Below are 19718 nucleotides of genomic sequence, written 5' to 3'. Positions count from 1 at the left end.
GACAGCGTCTGGTGGCGTTGACCCCGATTGAGACCATGTCTTGCCCTAATCTGCCCGTTTGGTCTCGCCCGAAGGAATCCACCCAGAGGCCTTGGCGGACCCATCGCCCATGCAAAAACATGCCACAATCTCCCCTCAAATGCAATTGAAGGCTTCATGGAAGAGTAGTGAACTGTATTGTTCTTTTACGTCACTTAATCACTCGAGTTGATTGAGTCCAGTCCCAATCGAATGCGACCTCCGGAGTTCTGGATTGTTCCTGAACCCCCTCCTCCAATCCAAGCCAAGCCCAGTTATTCGTTCTGGTCTGGAGCTAGGCAGATTGACCCAAGGCGCTTATATGTAGCATCGGAAAGTAAGTGGAGGAAGCTGGGAGCATTTGCAAAAGGAATGTCACTCATTGGTCGAGAGTGGGCTTCTAGGCGCGCGCAATCTATGTGCATGAACTAGTTGTCCTAGAACTACCCCTGGAATTGATGAGTGCTACGATAATAGCAGGGAGTTTCCCATTGATCCATTAATCATTCAATGCATCATCCTTTCGGTTAGTTGTGTTGAAGGAGTGCCCGGAGAAGTATTCCTCCTGTATGTCTTGTCAGTATCGGATACGATGCCGGCGGGCCCGGTGGGCATGCATCGGGAAAGCGTACGAAGTTGAAGAAGTAAATACCAGCTTTATTCAACCTAGCTAGTGATTTCAGGCAATATATGTAGGATCTTGACGGATATATGAATGCACAAGCGGGTGTATGAAAATAAAGTATTCATTTCACTGGATGTGATGGGGTTCTTGCGGTCAAACCCCGGACAGTGCGAACCCAAGGACAGCCCCTGATACTCGAGAAGCTGGCATCTCTCTTCCTTTGGATTATCACACGGTATCTTTCGGAGATGTACAATTTCCGCATCATCTCATTGGCCCAATGCTTCACCCGGTTGTGGGCCGTCTATAATCGCGGGCCACTTTCGCTCATGCCCTCCATCTAAAATTGTCAACCAATTATCTGAACCATCATTGCACCTTTTCCATACCACTCGTCGCTACGTGCGCCATGCACTGCGGGTGATTTATGGTCTAGCGCTCGAACAAGGGCGATAGTACCACCCGGTCGAACACTTCGAGGACCGGGACGCCGGATGTTGCTAGAAGCCCAAGTAACACAGCAAACACCCAGACTCTACCATATACCTGGTTAGGCTGCGGTCGCAAAGGAAAATAGGCGAGCAAGTCACCGACAAATCAACTTCATGTATTCCATGCTAGTCTCACACCTCACAGCTTCGAACCGCCTTCCCAGCGACGCGACCCTAGTACGCAGCATAGATGAAAGCCAACTGATCGATCTCATCGCCATCCTGCCCCATATACCCCACAATGGCATACCCGTCATCCGCGGTAAAGGTGGTACAGTTGCTCGTGGCGGTCCCGGCCTCCAACACATTGCCAGCGCTCGTGGTAGCCTTGATATAGAAGTTGCGGGTGTGGCTGTTGTACTGCCCGGTGCACAGCACCGCCTGGGTCCAGTACTCGCCGGTGTCCAGCGTCAGCGACACGGCCGTCCCGCCAGTGCCGCCGTGGCTAAAGGTGGTCCCGTCCGTCAGCTTCAGCGCAACCGCGTCGAGCCGGTCGGCGCCGCGGAAGGTCAGCACGGAGGCCACCGGCGCGGCGGGCAAGCTGGGGAGGTCGTTGAACCAGTCGCCGTGCGGCCCGCCGGAGAACTCGCTCTGGCGGAGCGACGAGGACAGCGTCCAGCTGAAGTCGACCAGCACCGGATTGTGGTCAGAGAGCACATCCCCCAGATACTCTGGGTTGGTATTGAGGAATTCCTCGCCGTCGTAGCGGAAGCTGTCGGCCGCCAGGGTGACGAGGCTGGAGCCCCGGTACAACACCTTGTCCACCGTTTCGCAGGTCTCGTTCGTGGAGGGGTTGTCGCACATCAGCGAGTCCGCGCCCGCGGTCGGGTACACCCCGCCCATCTCCAGCTCGACCCAGACGTCCGTGAGACTGTTCTGCGACTTGAAGACGCGGATGCCCGTGTCGGCGCTGCGCGTGTAGCGGCTGTTGGTGTCGCCCATGATGACCACGGCGTTGCCGGTCGACCAGGTGTCGATGTAGTCGGCGACTTGTTGGAGGTTGGCATTACGGGCGGTTTCGTCGCCGTCTTCGGTGCTGTGAGGTTGTCTGTTAGTTCATGATATGGCGGTCACGATGGTGTTGATGGAGGAGGATGTCCTACCCCGCATCCGCGTGCAGATTGTAGAAGTCAATGTACACTCCCTCGGACGGGTTCCAACGCATGAAGGTGAAGCCCTTGGGGGTCAGGCAGTCCGACTCGGAGGCGTCCGAGCACGTGTCCCACTTGACACGCGTGAAGTCAACCCAGTCGTAGTTGGAAATGGTGTTCAGGCCACTGCCGATGGCGGCACCGCCCGAAGTAGCCGTGCGGTAGGGGTGGTCGTCGTACTCGTAGATGTATGCATGGTAGTTGAAGTCCTTGATTTCGATGAGCGAGCTCCTCAACCCACAATATGGTGGGATGTACAGTACATACCTCCTGCAGCTGGATGATATCATAGCCATATTCTGCAAAATACTTGCCAAGCTCCTCCGCGTTCTCAGTCTTCGTGCCATTCACGTCATTACTGTTAAGAATCTCCGGCAGACCAGCGACGTTGAAACACAGTGCGGTGAATTTGCCGCTGGTAGTGGCCGCAGAGGCCGACGCAGCTGCGAGGGCACTCAGCCCGAGAAGCTCAAGGTTCCGCATACTGGAGCTTATCCGTCCTCCGGGAGAATGCCTTTGTTGCGTGGAGCAGCTGGTTCAGGGGCAGATAAATAGATGAGGAACAAGAGGGGAACCCTGAGCTATCATGAGATGACTAGCTGTAACCGAGGTGCTCGTCTCTATGCTAAGCTCTCGGCAGCAGGGTTGTCTCTTGCGAGCTTGGAAAAGATCGTCACGCGCTGCAATTGTCCACGGCCATTGGCGGAGATATTGTGATGTTCGTACGTGGATGCATTCTTGGCATGCAGGTTGCAGGAATGTCGGATGTCAAGCCTGTTCTGTTCCTGAATCCAGCCAACACAATAGTACAAGCGACTTGAAAATAGGAGCAGGAGATGAGATACTCTGCAGAATCACTTCGGATAGACAGACCAAGCATTGCACGTGGCAGCAGTGAACCACTTCAGTTGGTCGTGCCAAGTGCACTGAAATGCGACCGTTGTCTTGGCTTGAGCTTGGCACTTTCGCTTGCAGAACTTGATCCCATGAGGATGATGGCATATAGACGGGCGAGATAAGCAATTGACCCAAGGGGGACCAATAGAGTCGTCATGTGCGAATTTCATATTGCATGCCCACGTCGGAGGTGGGCTTGATGACCCGCGTCGGCAGTAGTGTGTTGCAATTAGGGGCAATTGCCTGTTGCCTGGAAGACCAAGGATGATCAACATGCTGATCGTGTGAACTGTTGAGATCTCAGGGCAAATACTCATGTCATTTCTCTTTGAAAACCTTGCCAGGATTCATGAGCCAACTATGAGTCAAAGTCAGTACTGGCCAAGTCATGATCGGAGGCATCCTCACTAAGGATCCACGCTGCGCTTCAATGTCCTCATGAGATCCACCGTGGGTTCCCCTAATTCCTCTTCAAGGTAGTCCTTCTCAGGTTAGATAACGTATTTACGGTTAGTCAGGGAGCGGGTGAATTACCTTTTTCCCGATCCCAATGCCGTGCTCGCCCTGAGAACGTCAGTGTGAGTTTGTGAGGTGCAAAAGTCTAAAGGACATACAGAAACTGTGCCTTCCATCTCGAGCGCCCGCTGCATCATTCTTGAGACACATGCCTTCACAGCTCGATACTGCTCAGGGCTCTTGGGATTGTACATTACAGCCTGGTGGAAGTTGCCATCGCCAACGTGCCCCAATACTGTGGAGAAAAGTCCAAGGCTACTGGACTCCTCCTTTGACATCTCTGTTCCAACCATCAGCATGCCTGAAGAAACTGGCTGGAGACCACTACTCACCAACGATCTCGGCCAGACGTGAGATCGGCACCGCCACATCGGTAGACCAGATCTCCGTGCCTGGTGGCCTCGCCGCTAAGGTCGTCCACAAGGCCTGCTTCCTGGCAGACCAGAGATTGTCCCCTTCCTCCGGGCTTGATGCGAACATCAACTCGTCCCCTTTGTTGTTCTTGAGAATCTCCCGGGTTCGGTCGATGCTCTCATTGATTCCAGCCGTGGTGCCGGAGAATCTGAGAATGTCAGAGTCGTCTCCCATGGCAGCTCTACACAATCCAAATGCGCACACACTTACTTCAAAAACAGCGTTGGGGCTTCAACCCAGTACCTCCCGCCCGCGCCACCATTCTGGTTGATGATCCTCATTTGGACATCGTCCATAAACTCCAGCGCCGCCAAGGGTACCGCCGCCCGGATCAGCTTCGATGCGGCCGCCGTTGCATCTCCCACGGTCGGGAATGTGGCAATCCCCACACTGGTCTCTTGCGGAGTCACTGCCAGCTTGAGCGTAGCCTCCGTGATGATGCCCAGCGTGCCCTCGGACCCCGTGAACAGCGCATTCAGGTTGTACCCCGCCGAGGACTTGCGCGGACGTCGCTTGGTCTTGATCACGGACCCATTGGGAAGCACGACGGTAAGATTGACCACCCAGTCCTTCATGGTACCGTATCGCATGGCGTTGGTCCCACTGCAGTTCGTGGCGATCATGCCCCCCACGTAAGCGGTTGGACTGGGGTCCATGGGCAGGAACAGGCCGGTCGATTGGAGTTGATCGTTCAGGTCCACCCATCGCACCCCGGCCTGGACCGTGACGTTCATGTCCTGCTCATACACCGCGACCACTTGGTTCATGCGGGACAGGTCGATGCAGATGCCGGAATGCGGGGCGGAGAAGTTCCCCTCGACACTCGATCCTGCACCGAATGGGACCATAGGGACTCTGTACCTGGTGCAGACACGCGCGATCTGGGAGACTTGTTCAGTCGTGGCAGGACTCACGACTGCGACCGGGCGTTCGGTGGTGTTGGAGGTCGACCAATCCGAGTACCCATGGTTCTCGATGTCTTCGGCATCAACACTGACAAATTCGTCGCCTAGAATACTTCGCAGCTCGTTGACAGCCTACGCGCGACCGGTTAGAAGCAATGGTTCGAATAATTGGTGCCAAACTGCATGCTATACTGGACTGGGCTGGACTGGGCGGGATCGTACCTTCAACATGGTTGGGAGATCAGCATATCTTCCACCCGACTGTGTCTTGGCGGCTTCGGCTTCGGCTTCGGTGGGCGCCGCGGGTCCATCCCACGCTTTAGAAGCCAGCAGAGTGACAACAGCAGTAGCTATGGCGGTGCCAACGAGGGGAAGAGTTCTTGATCGCTCAGAGGCGCGTTGCTGAGAGGTCGACGAGCTGGATCGGAAGAAGAATGGCTTTTGCGACCGTGGAGATGTTGGTGGCCTCGGCCAGCGAGGCCGAAAGCTACGTAGCTGCCATGCCTTCATCACGATTGCGGAGTCCCGAAAGATCTTCTAGTTGATGCGTCAGTTGAGACAGAGCCAGGAGAATTAATAGCCATGTTCTCACCAAGGGGGTGTTGAGACAATCTTGATGTGTTTGTTGAGTCGTCTTCAGTACGCGGTCCGGGGTCGTCGGTTTCGCGCTCGGCCTCCAATGTCAACAATACTAATGGTTGGCTCAATCCAGAAAGGCTGCTAAATCAAGGTTCTGCTTGTTGATGCTTACACCGGAGAGGCTCGAGGGATGGAGAGGGGAGAGCTCTTGAAGGTTGAGCTCAAAGTGCGATGATAAGTGATCGTCGTGTCGCAGGGAGATGAGAAGGAGGTGGAGGAAAGACGGTCGGAAAGAGGCGGCGGTGGTCAAGTTAACTATTGCGGGGAGAAAAGACAGGTTCACCGCATTCCTCAGTCCATGTCAGTCCATGAACAATGCAAGGATATAGATGTTCAACCCTACTATCAAACTTTCCCTTTCTCTGTTCACGCAGATCCTGACAGGAGGGTTGCTCGCAATGACTCAGCTGGCTTCAATAACTAGTTACTTGCACGGGTCTATTACTAACACATGCCCTGCAAAAAAGCATGTATGCAATGCACCAAGATATCGGAGTTCGTCTGCCACCTGAACGGATTGCAACAAGTGGCTTTATGATGGTCAAACCAATGGAGATGTAATAACAGGTACACATACTATGTAGAACCTTAAAGATTGGCAAGACTGAGAAGAGAAAGATTCAAGGTCTCGTGTACTGTACCATCAGGAAGGCACACAGTCGGACATGGCGATGTGCTGTTGTCTAGGGCTATATTTGACCGGTGCAGTATAACTAGTAAAGATTTGGAGAGGACTCTACCTAAATACTGTACATTATTGTCCACCCTCAAACGCCTGTCTAAATACCTTGCGCAGCCCCACCATATCCGTCATCGCACTCGGCATGAGAAACCCTTGCTCGGCATATCTCCTCGCCTCCTCCCCGGAGTCGCAATAGATCCCAGTAACCTTTCCGGCAGCCTGCGCGGCTTCATGAATGGTCTGGATCGCTTCCAAAAGCTCCGGATCCATCACCCCCTGTCCGCGCATAGGATGACCAATGTTGACCCCGAGATCAAAAGGCCCGATGAACAAGACATCGACCCCCGGTACAGCCGCAATGGCCTTCACATTTTCCAACGCAGCTTTAGTCTCGATCTGAACCGCAATGACCAGCGCGTCGTTGGCTTGCTGCAGGTATTCGAGGCCGGTCAGTTCGCGGACGGGGCCGCCGTGCGGGTGCTGTTCGACGAACTTCTCCACCGCAAGGAGACTTTCAAAGCCCCGATTGCCCTCCGGAGGGAACTTCGAGTGCTGCACGATCCTCCGGGCATCTTCGGCTGTTCCTAGCATGGGGACCAAAAGTCCGTGGGCGCCCGAGTCAAGGGCACGTTTGATCGCCCAGGGCCGGCCCTCGACCACGCGCACAATCGGCGACACGCCACATGCGGCGGCGGCGGCCACAATCTCGTGCATCGTGTCATCGGAGATATTTCCATGTTCAAGGTCGATGAGGAGCCATTCGAGATTCGAGGATGACCGGCACATGACTCGTGTGAGGTTGGTGCCAGGGAGCATCTGCCAGCCCCCAAGCGAAGGGCGGCCGGCTTTGAGGGATTTCTGCAGGCGATTTGCTGCCTGCATCTTGATCAGGTGTAGTTAGCGTATGAAGGATACCTTTGTCCAGACAGTCTCACTTTACTATGAGGTACAGCCGATGAGATTGGACGGCTTTATATAGTGCTGCTTCATACAATCCCGGGATTGTATACAATATCTACTCCATTCACAGAACCCTCGGTTGCATCGGATGACGCTCCCGAGCATCAGCATCTCACCGAGCGATCGGATTCTGACTCTTCCATAAGAAGTAATTTATAGGAGAGCTACAAGGAAGCCCCTCCCGATGCCTTCCGACGTGCATTCGATGAGCAGGCTTTTTCGGGTTCTCACGGTGTCCACTCTGAGGTAAATGGACAATTCATATTTAAATTCTTCCTACCACTGTTCAACACCCATCGGATTGCGCTCACAAGACTTATTCACCCATCTACTCATACCCTCTTCAGACTCAACCATGCAGCCCAACGAATTGCGCGAAGTCGCGCTCGCCTTACGCGCCGCCCGCACTGAGAAAAAGCCCATATCCCCACCCACCCAAACATGGCCCTCGCTCGACGCCGACAGCGCGTTTGAAGTTCAGCGCATCACCGTCGACGAGGCCGTCAAGCAAGGCGACCGCCTCGTCGGACTGAAACTGGGCAACATTGCCAAGGTCATGCAAGACGCGTTCGGTCTGGACCAGCCCGACTATGGCTTCTTGCTGGCCAGCACCTTCATCTACGAGGGCACTCCAATCCCGCTCAAAGACTACATCGCCCCGTACGTCGAGCTGGAGCCTGCATTCGTTCTCAAGGCGCCGCTGAAGGGCCCCAACACCACCGTCGCGGATGTGATCAATGCCATCGACTACGCCCTCCCTGCCATCGAGATCATCGATTCGCGTGTCAAGGACTGGGCGATTGGGCTACCGGACACGCTGGCGGACAATGGATCGACGGGGGCGATTATCCTAGGAGGCACCCCGCGCCGCCTGACGGACCTCAATCTGCGGGATACCCGGGGTACTCTACTCTTCAACGGCCGCGAGATCATGACGGGCAACACCAAAAATATTCTGGGGAATCCGATCTCCGCGGTGGCGTGGTTGGTGAATCGGCTGGCGGCGTACGAGGTCGGGCTGGAAGCGGGACAGGTGATTTTGCCCGGGAGCTGCTTGCAGGCGATGCCCATGAGAGAGACCGGGCGCTGGACGTGCACTTTTGACGGCTGGGGGACTGTCGAGTTTGACGCTGTCTAGGCTTATGACCGTTTCTGATGTTCATTTCCGTATGGTAGCTAGCATCCAAGTATGAGAAGTGACATATGCTTCGAAGCTGTGCGGTAGTACTTCTTGTAACATGTGAACCGCGTTGGAAGTGGGAGGGGGATTCCTGCCCCGCCCCTTCACTAAATGAGTATCAGTGATCGTTGCTCCACTTTCTACTTTGCCATAGGAAGTGAATGAAGTTCAGTATGGCTTTATTTTCGCCAGAGAAGAATCGGGAGCGTTTCCCGATCTCCGTCAGGGCTGGCTCTCATTCAAATTGCCTGTTCGGGTTAGGCCACTTCCCCGCAGGCTCTTCCAAAACATGCCGGCAATATGTCTATTCCTTGTAACAACAAGTTGACTTACAGTAAGCACGCAGTAGCTTACTTGTTCTTGGGGAGATATTCCGAAGGGGCAGGAGAAAAGTGCATGACAAGAGGGGATGTGATTGCTCGACCTTGTCCTGCATGACGCGCGTCACCCACGCCTCTCCGTGACACCACTACTCACTTCTCTATCTTTCCTATAGGTACCAAATAAACGCTGCGTGTAAAAATGAGAGATGGATGGAAAGACGAAAAAGAATTTCAGACTATTGCAGTACGACTGAGAACAGAACTACTCATAGTGATCAACAAAACAGCTAGCTATTTCGAAAAGGACGAAGCTACTCGATGATCTCCTCGATCATCGACTCCAAGAACTGCTTCTGCTCAGTCAAAAAGGACTTCACATCAGCAGCATTAAACGGATGCTGAGCAATTTCGCGATCCCGTTCCTGCTTCAGTAGCGCCCGAACTCGTTCTTCAAGTACTTCAAGCCTGTATCGCGTGTATTGAGTGTAGAGCTCGGAGAGGTTGCTGATAGGCCGCACGCCTGTCAGCACGGTCTCATCGCGCACATGCGGCGACTTGGCTCGGAACGAGGTGATCATCGTGATGCGCTCACGTCCTCCAACCGCCTTCAATGCTTGGTGTTCGATGTATCGTCCTTGCATGACCACGGCCGTGCCCTGGTGCAGCATTGTCAATCCACAGCAAATACGCATCAGAGCTGCAAAAGAGGGAGCTTACCATGACCGGACCCCGAACCTTCATGATCTCCCCGGACGCAGTCTTCAGTGCAGTTTCGCCACCCGTCATCCCCGTGCAGTCAGAGAGCATCGTCACGCAGACGAAGGGGTAGCTATCACGGTGCCAGGCAAAGGCGGGGAGAGCGTCGTCGGTGGCAGGGGATGTAGACGCCACTGTCTGATTGTTGATCGAGATGTTGATAGCGGCAATCTCATAGTCCATGGCAGGAACGAGGTCAATTCCAGCCACCTCGGAGATTCGAGACAGAACCTCGGGGGATTTCCAGGCATCACAGATAAAGGGGGCTCGGCTGTTGATCTCATTAGGACGTGATCACCATCAGAAGTCCATCAATCACTTACGCAGGTCCCATGCCCCGGATAGTGTTCTTCACGAAGTCTGACGTGTATTGGCAGTCATCTAGGACCGATTGGCTGAAGATCTCGGCCCGCATCTGTCTGATAGCCTCTTCGGTAAAGAGCTGGAAAGGCGCCGTGACCGCGTTGGGAGAGATCCCCTGGCCTTCGAGGCCAATCTCTCTCATGGTGTAGATTCTGCTGGGAGGCTGATAGTTCAAGTGCGTTTTGGGATCAAAGCTCTGCTTATCAGCCAGCTGGGCTCCATCGATGAGTGACTGCGGTAGCTTGTTGGTGGGTCTGGTGGCTCTTCTTGTAGTAGGCCCAACCACCATAGGCGGCGCCATCGGGGTCATCACTGCGGTCAGAGACATGCTGGAGTGTAGTGTGTTCGAAAAAAGAATGCTTGATGTTTCAGAAGTTGAATTCTTGATGAGGTCCAAACGATTGAGTACATTCGAAGATTATATAGAGACGATATTCTGATTGAACTCTCCGCGTATACAGGAGCTTATGTCTTGAATGAGGGCAAACTCCTAGAGTCCGAGGATCGGATGAAGCTCCCGAGAAGCCCTCGTCGAATCATACGAATCAGGTGCCCATTTCCTCATCCCGATGGCTTTTGCCCCCTCTAAGTTACCTCCCACTGCGGAGTCTCTCGGAAGGCCTGGTCGGGTTCTCATCGCGAGAGTTGAAAAGCTATTACGTGAGAGATACTGATGAAGGTCCGTTCGTATAAACAGCCCGGGACGATCATTTGTGTACGCACACCCGGTACTCCCCCCATTCTTCGAGCACACTTTACTCTCCGCTCGCAAGGGCGCCACCCCCGGTTTGAGATCATGGATCAGATATACTGTTCCAATCAGCATGACCCAAAGTCAGAAGCTAGGATCAATACCGAAGCACCCTTTGTCGCGGTCAAAATTCTCTACCTTGTCTCTTTCTCCCATCTTGTGTCCTTAAATAGATGGTACCCCACACCCCAGACGGGCCTTGTACCGTCAATACTCTATCGCAGCCCCTTTCATATCATTTCCTCTCTAATTTCCTCGCCACCACGATGACTAAAGATAAAGCTAGCTCTGATGACATCCAGGGCACCACGCCTGATTCCGGTCCCGATAATCAGGATGTCATGAAAGCCGAGCTCGTCGATCCAACCCCCCCAAACCAGCTTCAACGCCGCCTCGACAACCGGCAGATTCAGATCATGGCAGTGGGGGGCTCAATCGGAACTGCTTTATTCATCAGTATCGGCGGAGGACTGGCCAAGAGCGGACCACTCAGCCTACTGCTTGGCTACGGCATTTACTCTATGATTTTGGCCTGTGCTACCAACGGTCTGGCTGAGATGACTACGCTGGCTCCCATCCCCGGCGGGTTCATCCGCATGTCGCGCAAATGGGTGGACGATGCCTTTGGCTTCATGGCCGGATGGAACTTCTTTCTCTACGAGGCGATCTCGATTCCGTTCGAAATCACTGCTCTCAACATGTTGTTGAAGTTCTGGACCGATGCCATTCCCACGGCAGCAGTGTGCTGTGCATGTATTGTCGCTTATTCGTGAGTCTCTCGATGCAACCTAGGCTGTTGATTACCCTGGAAAGAGAACCATGGACTAACAATTCCCCAAAGTCTGCTTAGCATCTTTGCAGTCAAAATATACGGGGAAGCCGAATTTTGGGGATCAAGTGGCAAAGCCGTGCTGATCACCCTCTTATTCTTTTTCACCTTCGTCACCATGGTCGGTGGCAACCCTCAGCATGATCCTTATGGCTTCCATCACTGGAAGAGTCCAGGGCCCATGGCCGAGTACCTACACACCGGATCACTGGGTCGCTTTGAAGGTGTGCTTTCCGCCATCTGGATCGCAAGTTTCACGATTGCTGGTCCGGAGTATGTCAATCTTCTGGCCGCCGAGGCGAAACGCCCGCGAGTGTACATCAAGCACGCTTACCGGGTGGTCTACTGGCGGTTCATCCTCTTTTATCTCATGGCCGCCTTGTGCGTGGGGATCCTCGTCGCCTACAACGACCCAGCTCTAGTAGCCATCTTTCTCGACAACACCGATAGCGGCGCTGGAGGATCGTCTCCATTCATCGTGGCGATGCACAACATGCAGATTCCGGCCCTGCCACATCTGATCAACGCCCTGCTGCTGACGACGATCTTCTCGGCCGGCAATACGTACATGTACTGCGCAAGTCGCAGTCTGTACGGGCTGGCTCTGGACGGGCGAGCTCCCGCCATTCTGGCCAAGTGCACCAAGAACGGCGTGCCACTGTACTGCGTGCTGGTCGTCATCTGTTTCCCCCTGCTTTCCCTCCTCCAACTGGGCGATGGATCCGCGCAGGCCCTGACCTGGCTGACCAATCTTATTACAGCCGGGGGGATCATCAACTACATCGTCATCTGCGTGACCTACCTTTGCTTCTACCGTGCCTGCAAGGCCCAGGGGGTGGACCGCAAGACCTTCCCTTATTTTGGCCGCTTCCAGCCCTACACCGCTTGGGTCGGGCTCGTCGGGGAGTGTCTGATTGTGGTTTTCTACGGCTACGCCAGTTTCACTCCCTGGAACGTTTCAGACTTCTTCACTCATTACACGATGGTCATTGTGGCTGTTGTGCTGTTTTCCTATTGGAAGCTTGTCAAACGTACCCGGATGGTCGATCCCAAAGATGTCGATCTGGTCTGGGAAATCCCGCTTGTTGATGCGTACGAGGCCAGCCTGACGTCGCCTCCAGCCGGGTTCTTCGCGGAATTACTGCAACTGGTTGGCTGGAGGAAAGGACAGATTACGGGTGATGTGGACAGTCGGATGTGAGGGGGCTTGCGGTCTCTTGGCAAATGGAGAGTCACTCACAATTCAGTAATATGCTTCGATCCACTGAGATGGCCGGAATGAGATACTCAGGACCCAGGAACCAATAAAAGAGTCTTTCACTAATCTAATGCATGGTTGTGCAGAAGTACTTATCTAAGTAGTCTCGGATGAGTCTCCCGAGAGGCGATAAGGCAGAACCAGCAGCAGTGCCGCACCCAGCAACACTAGCAGAATTGGTTGACTCTCGTACCGTATCTGTCAATCTCGTTCTCGGTGAGAGATATGCACTAACTGACTTTGGTATCCTGGGCGACCTAAAATGCGGGGTAAAGAAGTGTAAGGTAGTGATCTGCTCGCATGCCACTTCTTATCGCTCCCGATCAACAAACCCGAATTGCCGACCAGCCGGCTCTTTTCCACCTTAGCTGGCAGAAATCGAGTCCAAGAAGGCAACGTGTTCTTTGACTCTTCATGTCTGTAATACCTCTAGACCTTTGTCGAAGTGAGAATATGCAAGCATCAGCCCGTAAAGCCCGAAGAACTGCAAACGCGTCAGTCTATCCCCCAAATCGTTGATCGTGTTCTAATGTGCCGGCCAGATGCGTCGCATGTCGTCAGAGCAAGATAAAATGCTCAGGTGAAGAGCCCTGCATTAATTGCCAGAGGCGCTCGGTGCGATGTGAGTTTGCGGAGGGCGTCAACCGGGTCGTGGTCTCGGAGAGGTTCGTCCATTGTGGCCAGAGGTCATTCGTGCTCCCAGATGGTAACAGAAGCCCTGCACCAGATATCTGCGACGCTTGGAGGCGCAGGTTCGTAGCCAGAAGGCGCTGGCCACCATGAAGAATCCGATCATGTCTCCTTCGGACACACCTACGGTGGCTAGAGACAGCTGTCCGACTGAAGCTGCATTGTCAACCTCCGGTTCCGCACCCTCGCGAGAAACGTCACCTGTGAGCCAACAGCGAAGCACCTGGACAAGTCCTTTCGCTCTCCCGTCGACGACCATCAAGAACACAAAGGATAACAAGCGAACGTGGAGTATGTTTCTATCTGCATGTTCGAGAACTCGTCTAACTATGGTCCTAGTCTGGCTGGCACCGTCGTCCATGTGGTCATTCACCACCCGCCTCACCATCCTGATGACAGAGAAGTTGCATCATCAATATCCCCACAACGCCCCGACCTTGCGAGCCAACGAAATCTATCCCCTCCGCTGGGAGGTTCGTCCAGCCAGCAGACCTCCGGACATAGCCGACCTGCCGTCTCTCGATTACTCGCTGTACCTATTCAACACGGTGAAGTTCCATTTAGGACAGTTGCGCTTCTTCAACGAAGAGCAATTCGTCGAGCGTCTGCAGGAATTCTACCACGGTAACCCCGTCGCAGTAGCCACAGAATACCGCCTTTGGTTCATCCAGCTCCTTCTGGTCTTATCGTTTGGAACAGCTCTGCTGTGTCGGTCGAAAAGCCCGGATCAGCCCCCGGGCTCACGGTTCTTCGCCCGCGCCATGTCTTTGATGCCTGACCATGCGTCTCTGTGGAAGGATAGCTTGTTGGCGATAGAGGTACTGGCCCTGGCCAGTCTGTACCTATATTCGATCGACCAAAGGGAATCCGCCCATATATATGTAAGTGTACCGGTGGCCCAGACCTTCCTTCGATGCGCACGGGTAGGATTTGTACTAAGTCGAATGCTGCAGCTCGGGCAAGCGATCCGAATCGCACAATACGAAGGCATGCACACCCAGCTCTCCGAGGAGCAGCTGGGGTCCAAGACCGTGGCCCGATGTCGTAGTCTCTGGTGGACGCTGTACATCATGGACCGGCACTTCTCCTACTCGGTCGGACTGCCGATGACCACCCAGGATCGGGATATCAGCACGCCAATCGATCCTCCAGAGCACTGCTCCCAGCAGGATCTTGCTCTGAGTCTCCACGCGAAGCTGTCCCGACTGCTGTCGTATATTCTGAGCAGTGAGTTCGTTCCCCTGCCACCCGACGAACGGTGCCCTAACCGGGTTCGAAGCGGTATACAATGCGGAAAGAACACAGTTGCACGTCTTTCTGGACACCACGAAATCGATCCTCCAGACCCTGGCGGGACACGCCCAGGAAATGGAGGAGATCATCCAGATCCGACTGCGCAACTCGCTGGACACGATGCCCCGAGGCACGCAGCACATCACCCTATTATATCACCAGGTTCGCCAGCCCCATCGCTCCCAACACCTGACCCCCTCGGGCCCACCCCTTGGAAACGAATTTCACTCACTCATACAAACCACCAACCCAGTGCGTAATCGTAGCCACCCGGCCCCTCCTCCTCTCCGCCCTGATCGACCGCCTCGAAACCCTCACCCACGACGGCCTCGACACCAAAGATTTTCTCGCCCTCACCAAGCCCCTCCTGTGCATCGGCATCAAATCCGCCGTCAAAACCATCGAGATCCTTTCCGGCACCGACAGTCTTCTCGGTGGGTGTACCTTTTCCTTCCCCCCTGTTCCCCTTCCCAAACAGACGAAAAAGAAAAAGCCACAACCTAACTAAACAACCTCGCAACATAAAGAAGTATTCCTCCTCTACGACCTCGAATTCACCTACGACGCCGCCATTCACCTTGCCCTGGCCCGCACCCTGTTCCCGGAACTCCTCGACACTGCCCCCACACCAGATAGTCCCTCCAGTCCCAGCCCCAGTCCCAGCCCCAGTCCCAGCCCCAGTCCCAGCCACCAAGCGCACTTCATCCTCGACGCAATGATTTACCACGGCAACCGCATCGCGCTCGCCCGGAAGGAAGGGCTGATGCACCTCGAGCGGCTGCTGGACGAGGTGGCGGTGTCGGTGGCGGGCCGGGGTCGTCGCCCCGACCGCCCCGGCCGCCCTTCCTCTTCCTCGTGGCATACGCATACACCGGCGAGTCTGCAGGTACCGGCGGGGGTTATGCAAGGGGGTGAGGCTGGGCACTCTGTCGCCGCTGGCGCTGGGCTGGCGGGGTACGGCGATGGGGTGGTCGGGGAGGAGGAGTTGGGTGGTCCGTCGTTCACGGCGGTGGAGGATCCGCAGCTGGCGAATGTGGAGTTTTTGGAGCAGATTGGGATCTCGTCTGCGGAGTTCCTGTCTATCGTGGCGCAGATAGGGCCGGTGGATGGGGTAGACGGGGTGGAGGGTGGGTTTGGGGAGTGAGTGAGGGGCTGTTCCTGTTTACTGAGATGGGCAAGGGTGAAGGGTGTTGTGTGTATGCTGTTACGGGGTGAGCGTGAGCGATTGGGAGATTTGGCTGACTACGCGGGGATATCAACATATCGGGTGTTATTCGTGGTGGCAATTTAACACTTGAAGGAAAAGCCCGGAGATGGAGAACTTGAAGACTTGATATGCCTGTATGTGAATATTTCTCCTCCTGGTGGCCAAGCTCACGCAACTATTTCAGTAGAGCTCTAGAACTGCATCCAGCGACCTTCCTTCACCAGAGAGCAGCCCGCTCCGACGTTTCTTCCCCCCTTAATCTTTTGTGCGCAGATCTTACGAACAGACTACAAGACCTGGACAACATCTTCGGAATGTCCTGCCGTCGCGATCAGCGGGGGCGGGCGTTCGATCTTCTGCCGGAAGATGTATCGCTTGATGAACCACGGCAGCCACACCGTCAATTCGTAGTTGATGAATTTCTTCGTTGGGACGGAGAAGACCTCTGTCACAGAGGCAATTAGCAACCGTTACTGAGCAAGTGTATGAGAATGACCGCGAGGAACTTACGATCGATCTCCTCCAGGGTGAGCTGCTTGGTCTCGCGCACGAAACAGAAGATCATGAACCAGGCGATCAGGTTCAGACCAGCGTAGAATCCGACTAGAGGAAGTGATGAGAGTTAGGGCATGTCCTCGCGTTGAGTTAATCGAGTCTTCTTTCACTTACAGGCACCGGTGGGAGTCATGACGGTCTTCATCCGAGGGAAGGTCAAACTGAGGATACCAGCTGGGTGACTGTTAGATGCAAGGGCTGATTGATTCTGGTTATACGAAGAATAGAAGGGCTTACCGAAGGTGTTGTTGATGCACACAGCCCAGGCCATGCCTTGCTCACGCTGGATGGTCGGGAACACCTCGGCCGAGTACTGGAACGCCACCGGCCCTTCCCCCAGGGAGTAGCAGATGGTGAAGAGGTAGACGAACCTTCGCTGTGGTCAGTCATACTGGATGCTATCCAAGGTGGGCTGGGGAACTTACAGAGCGACGGGGCCAATCTGCGCACCCTTGCTACCCGTGTCTTTCAGCAGGGAGAGACCGGCTGCTAGGAGAAAGATGCACATGAGGGGGAAAGTCTAGATGGAGCGTTAGTTGGCGGTCTCTTATCATCACTCAGACCTTAGACAGAGACAGAAACAGAATTCCACTCACAATCAGGGTCAGAGTCCGGCGTCCTTTGGTATCAATCAGGAACACGGTCGGGATGGTGAAGACGACCTGGATCGCGCCGTAGCCCAGCGAGGCGTACAACGCCTGGGTCGCGCTATATCCGGCGTTCTCGAAAATGGTCGAGCTGTAGAACGAGATAACTACGGAGTGTCAGACATCAGTCTACCTGGTATTGAGCAAGTCTCGGACCAACATACTGTTGATGCCGCACATCTGCTGGGCGATCATGACGGTGGAGGCGCCGTAGTTGGCCCGGCGGATGCGAGGCACGGCAAAGCAATCCCACATGCGAGAAAAGTAGCCCGCGCCCCGCGCTTCCCGGAGTTCCTCCTCGTAGATCACATACGAGTAGTAGTAGTCTCGGGCGGCGATGATGGGGTGGGCGCGCAGACGCAGCATCGACTTGAACCCTTGGGCGTACCGACCGTGCTTCATCAGCCAGCGAGGGGATTCCGGGCAGAAGAAAATCCCCAGCCCTAGGATGAAGGAGGGAATGAATGCGGATCCAAGTTGCAGGCGCCATGCGATGCGACCGGTGTCTTTGACAATGACATTGGCGGCGAAGCCCAAGAAGATACCTTGATCGGCGAGGTCAGTATTGTATACGAGTGGTAACCAGATCCGGTGGATGAGGAGAGAGTGGCGCACCTGCGACAACCCACAACTGCCAGAACATGACCAGAGCGCCTCGAATGCGCGCAGGCGCCATCTCCGCCGAGTAGATCGGGACGGTCGCGTTCTTGGCTCCAATCCCAATACCCATCACGAATCGAGCAGCGAACAATCCCTGCCACGACTTGGCGAATGCAGATCCGATGGGGGTGGCGGTCAGACAGCACGCAGTGACAAAGATCTCGCCTCTTCGGCCCAGGTAGTGGTTGAGCGGATCGACAATGAAGGCGCCACTGTAAAGATCACAAAGATCACAAATCAGCCCTGCGAAGCAGCGAAAAAGAAAAAAAAAAGCAATGTTGGGGACTCTCGACACTCACATCATCCCAGCCGTCAAGAAAATGATGGCGTTGACCAGTCCCACAATCCATTCATCTTTGCCATCCCCAGCGATGCCAAACTCCTGGGGGAAAGAGAGGTTCGCCCCGTTGGACCCGGTCTGATCCCAACCTTGTGTCGCAGCGCCAATCGCACACAGAGCAATCGAGTACCAGAGCATGAACGGGCCATGCCATTTGTGATCTCTCTCGTAGACGAGCGCAGCGCGTTCCTGGTCGTCGAGTTCCGAGATCGACTCGAACCGCTGAGGGTCCCGCGCGACCAGGGCAGCACGACCAAGGAGATCGGCGTGCTCGGACATGTCGTGAGAGTCGGCGAACGCGCGAGCGTCGAGAACAACCTGCTCTGGAGATTTGCGCTTCCAGCGAGATGAACAGTCAGTGTCTCCGAAGTCACAAGTTCAACACGTGCGATGCTCACCGTCAGGGGGTTCTCGATCAGATTGAGGGCTGGCCCGCGAGCCGCGTGAGGCAGCTCGGGCTTGGTGATCGGGACCACATTCTCATTGTGAGAGATCACGTCCGCAGACGTCTTTTCGTTCATGGTGGATGGATCAGTCTGAGGCGGATGAGAGGAAGTTGGTCTGGGGAAGATCTCTGCTGACGAAAACCTCATGGGGATTTAAGAAGAAACTAAGGGGGGGGTTAAAAAAAAAAAGAGTGGCTCATTCACCGCATATAGGCAAATTCATTCACCCTACCTCCCCGTGGGGTAATTACAGTACTCCGTACTGTATGTACATACAAAGGGCATGGGGACACGGTCTCGTAGCATTGTCAGCACTAGCAACGAGACCGATCATACGAGCGTATGCCCATCTGACACCCAGTTAGGGCTTGGCTGGCTGCAGGATTGGGCGGCTGGTGGCTTTTGCCGCAAACCCCACTTCCGGCGCTCAAAGCGCCTGGGCTCCTGCTTCTCTGCTCTTCTCCGCAACCTCCACATTCCACAAACGCACACACAGACCAGATACTCCAGAAATCGGACATACCCCGGATCCCCAGATCTCTGGTGGTCGCTGGAACGTGGTCGACCACGATAGTACCACAAAGCCTCCCAAGGTTTCCAGGGTAGAACCACCGCGCCTGATTGGCGGCTCAAAAGACAAGGTTTCTGGCTTTCTGTTACAAAGCCGGAGATGGATAGCGTAATCCCACCTCAATAGACAAACGACCTACAATCAGGTATAATGATGTATGTGGCTGACATGAGAAAGGCTGTCCTGACCAATTTCCCAATTTCCTCCCCTTAGCCTCGAAAAGCCGATAGGTTTTCCGTTGAGGATTGTGCCGTGTCCGGGAAGCTTTTCTTGCTCGCTGTCCCTCCGTCCCTCCGGTCTGGCGGCGGTTTTCGCCGTTTCGGTCTTGCCGTGACCCCACTGACTAATAATTGGAAGGTGACATGTATAAGTTACATCCGGGGTCACCAACTAGAATCCTGGGGGGATTTTCGGCAGCGAATCATAACCGGGATTCGACACTAGCCTCTTGACTTTGGCTGCCCTTTCGCTGCGCTTTGCCGGGTTGCTGCTAAGTGATCCTGGTTATTGCCTCAATCCGGGAGCGGATGAGCACAATCCCGGTCTACGAT

General features: G+C 54.7%; 8 protein-coding genes across 8 annotated transcripts; 3 read left to right on the top strand and 5 right to left on the bottom strand.

Annotated features, from left to right (window-relative positions):
* Positions 1-1008: 1008 nt before the first annotated feature.
* BO72DRAFT_209683 (endonuclease/exonuclease/phosphatase family protein) lies at positions 1009-2989 on the bottom strand. Its single transcript, XM_040939655.1, has 3 exons — positions 2553-2989; positions 2238-2494; positions 1009-2170 (listed from the first exon to the last, which is right to left on the bottom strand). The coding sequence occupies exons 1-3, from the start codon at positions 2766-2768 to the stop codon at positions 1309-1311; spliced, it is 1335 nt and encodes a 444-aa protein (XP_040805588.1). The 5' UTR covers positions 2769-2989; the 3' UTR covers positions 1009-1308.
* A 312-nt stretch (positions 2990-3301) lies between these two features.
* On the bottom strand, positions 3302-5744 carry BO72DRAFT_209687 (FAD-binding oxidoreductase). Its single transcript, XM_040939656.1, has 9 exons — positions 5610-5744; positions 5240-5554; positions 4323-5149; positions 4031-4260; positions 3797-3978; positions 3717-3746; positions 3591-3664; positions 3496-3540; positions 3302-3432 (listed from the first exon to the last, which is right to left on the bottom strand). Exons 2-8 carry the CDS (start codon positions 5525-5527, stop codon positions 3501-3503), a joined length of 1671 nt encoding a protein of 556 aa, XP_040805587.1. The 5' UTR covers positions 5528-5554; positions 5610-5744; the 3' UTR covers positions 3302-3432; positions 3496-3500.
* A 666-nt stretch (positions 5745-6410) lies between these two features.
* BO72DRAFT_516610 (HpcH/HpaI aldolase family protein) lies at positions 6411-7220 on the bottom strand (the record flags this gene model as incomplete). Its single annotated transcript, XM_040949597.1, has 1 exon — positions 6411-7220. One exon carries the CDS (start codon positions 7218-7220, stop codon positions 6411-6413), a length of 810 nt encoding a protein of 269 aa, XP_040805586.1.
* Positions 7221-7482: 262 nt separating this feature from the next.
* BO72DRAFT_516609 (2-keto-4-pentenoate hydratase) lies at positions 7483-8436 on the top strand (the record flags this gene model as incomplete). Its single annotated transcript, XM_040949596.1, has 2 exons — positions 7483-7494; positions 7660-8436. 2 exons carry the CDS (start codon positions 7483-7485, stop codon positions 8434-8436), a joined length of 789 nt encoding a protein of 262 aa, XP_040805585.1.
* A 676-nt stretch (positions 8437-9112) lies between these two features.
* Positions 9113-10248, bottom strand: BO72DRAFT_368766 (uncharacterized protein; the record flags this gene model as incomplete). Its single annotated transcript, XM_040940890.1, has 3 exons — positions 9113-9457; positions 9519-9828; positions 9881-10248. 3 exons carry the CDS (start codon positions 10246-10248, stop codon positions 9113-9115), a joined length of 1023 nt encoding a protein of 340 aa, XP_040805584.1.
* A 764-nt stretch (positions 10249-11012) lies between these two features.
* Positions 11013-12701, top strand: BO72DRAFT_369115 (AAT family amino acid transporter; the record flags this gene model as incomplete). The annotated part of the gene is made up of 2 exons (XM_040940904.1): positions 11013-11440; positions 11513-12701. The coding sequence occupies 2 exons, from the start codon at positions 11013-11015 to the stop codon at positions 12699-12701; spliced, it is 1617 nt and encodes a 538-aa protein (XP_040805583.1).
* Positions 12702-13211: 510 nt separating this feature from the next.
* BO72DRAFT_368726 (Zn(II)2Cys6 transcription factor) lies at positions 13212-15885 on the top strand (the record flags this gene model as incomplete). The annotated part of the gene is made up of 10 exons (XM_040940889.1): positions 13212-13252; positions 13301-13427; positions 13472-13739; positions 13788-14329; positions 14402-14675; positions 14728-14903; positions 14995-15175; positions 15269-15385; positions 15437-15639; positions 15724-15885. 10 exons carry the CDS (start codon positions 13212-13214, stop codon positions 15883-15885), a joined length of 2091 nt encoding a protein of 696 aa, XP_040805582.1.
* A 123-nt stretch (positions 15886-16008) lies between these two features.
* On the bottom strand, positions 16009-18845 carry BO72DRAFT_444549 (putative facilitated glucose transporter). The gene is made up of 10 exons (XM_040943842.1): positions 18549-18845; positions 18110-18486; positions 17766-18022; positions 17315-17695; positions 17100-17257; positions 16929-17023; positions 16741-16874; positions 16618-16677; positions 16459-16551; positions 16009-16393 (listed from the first exon to the last, which is right to left on the bottom strand). Exons 1-10 carry the CDS (start codon positions 18669-18671, stop codon positions 16236-16238), a joined length of 1836 nt encoding a protein of 611 aa, XP_040805581.1. The 5' UTR covers positions 18672-18845; the 3' UTR covers positions 16009-16235.
* Between the last annotated feature and the right edge of the window lie 873 nt (positions 18846-19718).

The sequence above is a fragment of the Aspergillus fijiensis genome, assembly GCF_003184825.1.
Source record: "Aspergillus fijiensis CBS 313.89 unplaced genomic scaffold BO72scaffold_5, whole genome shotgun sequence".
Taxonomy (NCBI): domain Eukaryota; kingdom Fungi; phylum Ascomycota; class Eurotiomycetes; order Eurotiales; family Aspergillaceae; genus Aspergillus; species Aspergillus fijiensis.
Note: the sequence above shows the minus strand (reverse complement) of the source record. Positions and strands in the feature narration are given on the sequence as shown.

Coding starts and splice junctions, on each gene's coding strand:
- BO72DRAFT_209683 (XM_040939655.1), bottom strand. CDS start 2,768: ATGCGGAACCTTGAGCTTCTCGGGCTGAGTGCCCTCGCAGCTGCGTCG. Junction 2,495..2,552: donor ATATCATCCAGCTGCAGGAG/GTATGTACTGTA, acceptor ATCGAAATCAAG/GACTTCAACTACCATGCATA. Junction 2,171..2,237: donor AATCTGCACGCGGATGCGGG/GTAGGACATCCT, acceptor ACAACCTCACAG/CACCGAAGACGGCGACGAAA.
- BO72DRAFT_209687 (XM_040939656.1), bottom strand. CDS start 5,527: ATGAAGGCATGGCAGCTACGTAGCTTTCGGCCTCGCTGGCCGAGGCCA. Junction 3,665..3,716: donor GCATTGGGATCGGGAAAAAG/GTAATTCACCCG, acceptor TAACCTGAGAAG/GACTACCTTGAAGAGGAATT. Junction 3,541..3,590: donor AAGCGCAGCGTGGATCCTTA/GTGAGGATGCCT, acceptor TTTGACTCATAG/TTGGCTCATGAATCCTGGCA.
- BO72DRAFT_444549 (XM_040943842.1), bottom strand. CDS start 18,671: ATGAACGAAAAGACGTCTGCGGACGTGATCTCTCACAATGAGAATGTG. Junction 17,024..17,099: donor GCCGGACTCTGACCCTGATT/GTGAGTGGAATT, acceptor CGCTCCATCTAG/ACTTTCCCCCTCATGTGCAT. Junction 16,875..16,928: donor CAGATTGGCCCCGTCGCTCT/GTAAGTTCCCCA, acceptor ACCACAGCGAAG/GTTCGTCTACCTCTTCACCA.